Source organism: Bison bison, unplaced genomic scaffold, assembly GCF_000754665.1.
Source record: "Bison bison bison isolate TAMUID 2011002044 unplaced genomic scaffold, Bison_UMD1.0 scf7180017864456, whole genome shotgun sequence".
NCBI classification, from domain to species: domain Eukaryota; kingdom Metazoa; phylum Chordata; class Mammalia; order Artiodactyla; family Bovidae; genus Bison; species Bison bison.
The window spans coordinates 8,665,950-8,673,629 of NW_011495018.1; the positions used below are offsets into that span (position 1 = coordinate 8,665,950).

General features: G+C 42.9%; 2 protein-coding genes across 3 annotated transcripts in view; one reads left to right on the forward strand and one right to left on the reverse strand.

Moving 5' to 3' along the window:
• The window catches only part of ACADSB (acyl-CoA dehydrogenase, short/branched chain), a 49,358-nt gene extending 49,010 nt beyond the window's left edge, over positions 1 to 348 (reverse strand). The window contains exon 1 of the mRNA XM_010859179.1: positions 162 to 348. Within this exon, the coding sequence (XP_010857481.1) occupies positions 162 to 203 (42 nt within the window). The 5' untranslated portion in view covers positions 204 to 348. The remainder of the gene's footprint in view (positions 1 to 161) is intronic.
• Positions 349 to 411: 63 nt separating this feature from the next.
• The window catches only part of IKZF5 (IKAROS family zinc finger 5 (Pegasus)), a 16,059-nt gene continuing 8,790 nt past the window's right edge, over positions 412 to 7,680 (forward strand). The window contains exons 1-2 of one of the 2 annotated variants that reach the window (XM_010859178.1): positions 412 to 523; positions 2,054 to 2,176. The gene's annotated coding sequence lies outside the window, so the exon portion shown is untranslated. The remainder of the gene's footprint in view (positions 524 to 2,053; positions 2,177 to 7,680) is intronic. The other variant, XM_010859177.1, reaches the window with a different exon arrangement.

Genomic DNA, 7,680 nt, shown 5'->3' on the forward strand with positions numbered 1-7,680 from the left:
CCGCGGTAACGGGTCTGGGGACAGACCTGGCGGAGGGAGGGAACAGCTGGTACAGGACAGGGACGGGGCATACACCACCCCAGTCCTGTTGGAAAAGACCCCTCTGCCGCTGCCAAGGTCATCTGGGACCTCCCCAAGAAGCCGGCCTCGAACGCACTCACCAGCGCGCCGCCGCGCAGCAGCCGAACAGTAGCTCGCTCCATCAGTGCTAGAAAACAGATGCTATCGATACCGCGAAGACGTGCGTGGGGCCCTTGGGCCGCACGCCAACTCCTGAAGGCAGGTAGAGCCACAGCCTCGCCCACTCACTCGGCCCCGTGTCCCGACGGTACGCCGAGAGGGACAATAGCCTCTCTTCGCTTTTTCGTTCTGCTCACGCGAGAGTTGGGCACGGCAGTGGGGCGGGAAGGGAACCGGAGACACAACAAACATGGCGGCGGCGGTGACGAAGACGGCGGGGGCGACGGCGACGGCAGCGGCGTTGAACGAGGCGGTGGGGGTTCCTCGGTGCGACTGTCAGGCGGTAAGTAGCTGGTCATCGGCTCGGACGGCGGTGACAGGGCTGAGCAGAGCGGTTATGGAGGAGCGGCGGGGGGAAAGAGCCGGGTGTTCGCGACGGGCCGGCTGACTCCGCCCGGAACTCAGCCCCAGCGGAGGGGCGGGCGTGGTTGGTCGGTCGGTCGTTGGGGTCGCGACCCGGGACCTTCCTGACAGGAGCGCGGAGGGTGCGGTGTCTGGGCCTCCGGAGCCCCGAGGGAGCGGTGCCTGCGGTGGGGTCGCCGTCAGTTGGGGGCTTGGAGGCTCCTGGGTAGGGAGTAGCCTCTCTCGCTCTGACAGGTGGTCGCGGGGGCGGGGGCGCGCCCCGAGGTCCGCGTCATCACTAGGTCCCTGGGCCTGGGGGCTCCGCTGAGGCGCGGGTCTCCTAGGCGTTCCGAATCCTGGTGAGGATGCCACCCCGACGCCAGTTGCGGGCTGCAGGTTGGGAGGACTTTTAAAACCTCCCGTCTTTTATCAGACAGTCCTGTCTTGATCCTTTTCTACTACTTGAGCACTCCCTCTACTTGGGGGGAGATGTGAGATGTAGGGAGGATTTTGCAACAAAGAACTGTTGAGGTTCGTGCAGGATTTAAATCTTAACGTAACTGGCTGAAGTGCGAGTAGCCAAGCCATCCACCTCCTAAGTGCTCGGTAACTGAATCTAAAGTGAAGTTAAACCGGTTCCGGCTGCCCCTAACCGTGCGGCCCAGTTAGTGTCCCCTCAGTGTGCTGTTTAGGTCCGAAGAGGATCGACTAGTGGGAAAAGAAGTACAGGCTGTTTAAGTTGTGAGCTCTGAAGAACTTCAGTTTGGAAGACACACGACTTCTTTAGAATGACTATTTAAACATCTGAGCTAACAGTTTTACAGATTCCCTTTAGTTTTGATTTATGTTGTGCATTTAACACGACTATGTATGTCAATATAATCTTGGGAGTTCGTTACAGAGAATTGAGGTGTTTGGTGTTTTTTTTACCTCCAGGGATCCCAAGAGTTTCCCAAGGAAACCCGAAGTGTTTTGAGTTGCGATAGAGGCTAATAAAGATGGGGATCAGATACGCCGTTATTAGGCGTGCCTGGTGGGTTTGTTTTTTTAAACCTTTTCCCGCAAATGTTTCCCTGTGGGGCTAGGCTAGTACCTTGTTTTCATGCAGTTACAGCTGTTTGGCCGTACTAAGCCTGAGCCTTTTAGAAGTGTACTATGAACAAATGAAATAAATTGTTTAATTTAGACAAAATTTTTGCCAAAAATGAAATCTTAAGAAATCCACCAGCGGGGGAAAAAAACGATAGTCACACTGATGCATGTTGAAGCTCTTTGTTGATTAGTTGGAGCTTTTGCTGAAATGAAGCTGCTGCTTTGGTCTTTACCTTTTAGCTTAGTTTTCTGGTACTAGTAAAATTGGCACGTTATTTTATTAGCTTATTAAACCTGTGTATGCTAATTTTTTGTCACAAAGGTTTTGATTTGTGGTATATTTTTCTTTGTGGAACTCTGTATGGCTTTTCAATTTTAGTTGAAATTCCCTCCATGGCCTTTGGGAGTCCCTTGGTGTGTCTCCAGAGTAAATTTCGATTACTCTACATTTCATCAATGTTGGAGTGGCAAGAAAAAGGAGGAACTGATTTGGGGTGAAAAGGTTAGATTGCATACATCTTTGTTTCTTCCAACGTGTTTTTATTTATGTTTTATAATTTCTCAAAGCCTCATAATGTCCCTTTTCCCTTTGAAGAACTTGCTTTTTTGACAGTTATGTAACCAGAGGAAATGTGTTCCAATTATTTCTGAAGTTCCATGTTCTCTGTACAAAGGAAGCATTTGATACGTATTCTGTAGCAATCAGTATAAAAGTATATATACATTCATTGAACTGCAGTCACTGTACGTATATAGGCTGTCTAAACCCCAAATTAAGTTATTGTAAAAGGAAGTTATTCAACTACTTTATGTAGATTAAATAAAATAGATCTTACTGCTGCCTAATCATGTTCTCAAAACCTCCTGTAGCTTATTAAAAAAATAGAGTTTGGGGGGAAGGTAGGTTAAAGAGCCCCTTCTCCTTCTCATATTACCTCTCTTTCTTATGATTGTCTTCTAATTTGCATCATGATGCCTCCGTTAGCTCCTAGTAAGAGGGCTTGTGGGTGTCTTGATGAGCAACTTCCCTTTCTTAGTTTGAGACTGAAGGAGATCAGAGGACTTGAATATCAGGACCCAGAGAAGGTCAGAGAAAAGTTTAAGTTACTTGCTTAAAGAGGTTTTTGTGTTCTTTTGGGATATCAAAACTTATTTCTTAGATGCTTCTGTCTTTCACTAGCATGGGTAATTTCTGGTTGTTTTGTAAGAACCTTATTGTGAGTTTTGAATGGGTAGTTGGGGAGAGCTGTTGGCATAAAAATAATTTAGGTGCATTCTAGCCAATTTCTATATAGACATGTATCTAGAACCTGTGGAATACCATGCCAGCTTAACTTTAATCAGAGGGATCACAGGGAGGACTCAGAATTTTGCTGTATAATAGGAAATAATAATCATGAAGTATGGTAATGAGGACATTATAGTTTGCTGATTCTGAAAGTAGATTTTTATGTTAACATTTGCAAAAGTTTTAAACACTGTCTTAGCTGCATCTCTAAATACCAGTTAATTTATGGAGTTCTTAAATTAAACATTCGGTCCTGAGACTGACGAGTACTTTATTAAAGATAGGAAGATGGTTTGGATACAAAAACCCTTAAATTTTTTTCCCTCGATATCAGGAAGTCTTCTGTGGTTTCAGAGTTATTGTTCTTTTTCTAATTATTGTGATTAGAACTGCTGACTTGAACTGTAGACTCTATTCGTATTTAGGCATATCATATATACTTGCTTGTTTTATAGACTAGACCCCGCAAGGGCTTGCAAGTCTGCCGTGGGGGAGGGGTCTTGCAGGTCTGCGTGAGAGGAGGTGATGTAGGTCGAGTGGGCACAAAAATGCTTAGGGATGGAATGACAGTTTTTAAATCATTGCAGGATATCTGTGGTTATAAACCATATCGATATATTTAAAATTCTTAAGAATAGAGTTTCTCTCAAGTTTACAGTGTTCAGTTCAGTCGCTTAGTCAAGTCCAACTCTTTGCAACCCCATGGACTGCAGCACACCAGGCCTCCTCGTCCATTACCAGCTCCTGGAGTTTACTCAAACTCATGTCCATTGAGTTGGTGATGCCATCCAAACCATCTCATCCTCTGTCGTCCCCTTCTCCTCCTGCCTTCAGTCTTTTCTCAGCATCAGGGACTTTTCAAATGAGTCAGTTCCTCATATCAGGTGGCCAAAGTATTGGAGTTTTTCAGCTTCAGCATCAGTCCTTCCAGTGAATATTCAAGACTGATTTCCTTTAGGATGGACTGGTTGGATCTCCTTGCAGTCCAAGGGACTCTCAAGAGTCTTCTCCAATACCACAGTTCAAAAGCATCAATTCTTCGGCGCTCAGCTTTCTTTATAGTCCAACTCTCACATCCATACGTGACTACTGGAAAAACCATAGCTTTGACTAGACAGACCTTTGTTAGTAAAGTAACGTCTCTGCTTTTTAATATACTGTCTAGGTTGGTCATAACTTTTCTTCCACGGAGCAAGCTTCTTTTAATTTCATGGCTGCAGTCACCATGCGCAGTGATTTTGGAGCCCCCAAAAATAAAGTCTCTGACTGTTTCCATTGTTTCCCCATCTGTTTGCCATGAAGTAATGGGACCAGATGTCATGATCTTTGTTTTCTGAATGTTGAGCTTTAATAAAGCCAACTTTTTCACTCTCCTCTTTCACTTTCATCAAGAGGCTCTTTAGTTCTTTGCTTTCTGCCATAAGGGTGGTGTCCTCTGCATATCTGAGGTTATTGATATTTCTCCCAGCAATCTTGATTCCAGCTTGCGCTTCATCCAGTACAGTGTTTCTCATGATGTACTCTGCATATAAGTTGAATAAGCAGGGTGACAATATACAGCCTTAACGTACTTCTTTCCTGATTTGGAACCAGTCTGTTGTTCCATGTCCAGTTCTTACTGTTGCTTCTTGACCAATGTCTTCCCTTTTTTCATTGGCATCCTTTGTGGTTGTTTTTTTAAGTCCATCGTGCATTTTGATTGAAAATCAAATTTATGGTGGGGAACAGAGTGAAATTTGTAATGTGACAATGTGATAATAGCCAGGACTGTCAGAATATGCCAGCCATCCTCTGTGATTAGGCTCATTTGTGTTCTTAAAACTTGAGACGCATGTATAAAAATGTCCTGCATTTTTTCCCTGCAGTCTTGTGCATTTTCCCCCCTGCCTTGTCGTGTGTAGTTTAGCAGTGTTATGCTTTCTAATCAGGATTTGGTAAAATTTATCTTGCTTGTTTAAGAAGTATATTCAGATACTTTCCAGTGGAAACATCGGTTTTTATATGAAGTGATCGGCAAAAAGTGACGCTAAGTTGAAATGAAACAGGATTTCTTTCTAAACCACAGCCTTTATAATTAGAACACAATCTGTAGGGCCTTAACAGCTTTTATATTTAAAAAAAACAATTTCCCAGATCTTATTCTTTTCTATTTTTTTTGGGTGGGGAGCCTTTACCTGTGTTGACTGGCAGTAGTAATAGCAGGCATTCTTGCGTTCTTGATTCTAGAGGGAATGCATCTAAATTTTCTCCCTTAGTTGTGATGTAGATTTTCGGAAGTTAGCCTTTAGCAGCTTGAGGAAGTTTGTTGTTTCTTTGTACCCAGGGCTGCTACTCTGTTTTTCTATGTGGGTTGGCAGTCTTTTCTCACTAGAAATTTCCTATTACTCCCTTTGTCTTTGAGGTTTTAAAATTTCACAATAATGTGTCTAAGTGTTATTTTATTACATGTTCTATTTTGCACTCTGCTCCCTTTCAGATTGAAATGAAAGAAATCTTTAATTCTGGAAATTTCTTGATCATTTCTTTAAAAAGCATTTCTCTTTATTTTTCTCTATCATTTTGGAATTTATTCTGCATCTTTATCTGCTATTATTTCTTACCTTTTTATGTATATTTTTATGTTTCTCCCCATCCCTGTATATTTTGAGGTGTGTTTTTCAGGTTTATTGAGATATAATCTTATCATTTCAGTCGCTCAGTGATGTACAGTTCTTTGCTACCCCATGGACTGCAGCACACCAGGCTTCCCTGTCCATCTTCTTATAGATTATTTTTATTTTTTTGGCTACACTGTGCAGCCTGGAGGATCTTAGTTGCCTAATCAGGGATCTAACCCATGCCCCCTGCTGTGGAAGTGTGGAGTTTTAACCACTGGACCGCCAGGGAAGTCCCTATTACAGATCATTATTATTATTATTATTATATTTTTTAATTTTATTCTTGATGATCTTTTTCATTGTACCTGACTGGCCAACTTTTTCTTTTTTCCTAAGCAAAGGGCAGATTTTAAAGGACAAATAATTGGCAGAATCAAGTAAAGTCATAAATATTAATACAGTGATTAGGAAGCATAGAAAAGCAGTTCGGCCTAACAGACAGGATGGGAAAACAACTGAAGCAAACTGTTCAGAAGCCAGCAGTAATCCTTAAGACTGAGAAAGCTGAGCCAGATTAAAGCGAGTGAGTTAAAGAGGTGGCCTAAAGGAGGAAAATGAGAAGAGATGAGTTTGGGAAATTGTAAATTGATTTGGGAAATTGCAAATTGGAATATATGAATAATGGAGAAAAGTGGACCATGTTTGTTTCATTGTAACCACAGATGAGATATATAAAATGGTAACATAAGACACTTGGAATTTTGGACAGTGGGGAATTTCTTAATCTAAGGTATAACCATTTTTGGCTGCAGAAATAGCTGCTGTTGTCTGAAAACATACCATAAACTACACATCTTGCAAGATACTTACACTTATGTGTAAAACTTAAAACAGTACTACAAATTGGTACTGTTATCTCATTTTACAAAATAGGAAACTAAGGCTAGAGAAGACCCTGTTCAGAGCCTTTAAGGTAGTAGCTTTAACCTGCTGCTGCTGCTGCTAAGTCACTTCAGTCGTGTCTGATTCTAATACCACAATAATATTCTGTTCATCCAGAGCAACTTTGTAGAAAATGGTGAAAAGAGACAGTAATAATAATGACCCCCCCTAGGCATCTTCTAAAAAAGGAGCAAAGAAACTATTCAAACATGTTGCCTTAAGAAAAGTGAGAATTACCTGCAGATTCTTACTTGGCTGAATGTGTCTGGAGTAAAGAACAAATTAAATGTTAGGAGAGAGGAAGGCAGGAAAGACAAAAATAAAATGTATCGATCTGGGGCCAGTGAACAAGGGAAACCAAACCAGCCCCCGTGTTCTTATTGGTTCCTCAATTCAATTCAGTTCAGTCGCTCAGTCTCAGTCGTGCCTGACTCTTTGCGACCCCATGAATTGCAGCATACCAGGCCTCCCTGTCCATCACCAACCCCCAGAGTTCACTCAGACTCACGTCCATCGAGTCAGTGATGCCGTCAAGCCATCTACATCCTCTGTCGTCCCCTTCTCTTGCCCCCAATCCCTCCCAGCATCAGAGTCTTTTCCAATTAGTCAACTCTTTGCATGAGGTGGCCAAAGTACTGGAGTTTCAGCTTCAGCATCATTCGCTCCAGAGAAATCCCAGGACTGATCTCCTTCAGAATGGACTGGTTGGACCTCCTTGCAGTCCAAGGGACTCTCAAGAGTCTTCTCCAACACCACAGTTCAAAAGCATCAATTCTTCCGCGCTCAGCTTTCTTTGTAGTCCAACTCTCACATCCATACATGACCACTGGAAACACCATAGCCTTGACTAGATGGACCTTTGTTGACAAAGTAATGTCTCTGCTTTTTAATATGCTGTCTAGGTTGGTCATAACTTTCCTTCCAAGGGGTAAGTGTCTTTTAATTTCATGGCTGCAGTCACCATCTGCAGTGATTTTGGAGCCCAGAAAAACAAAATCAGCCACTGTTTCCACTGTTTCCCCATCTATTTGCCATGAAATGATGAGACTGGATGCCATGATCTTAGTTTTCTGAATGTTGAGCTTTAAGCCAACTTTTTCACTCTCCTCTTTCACTTTCATCAAGAGGCTCTTTAGTTCTTCACTTTTTGCCATGAGGGTGATGTCATCTGCATATCTG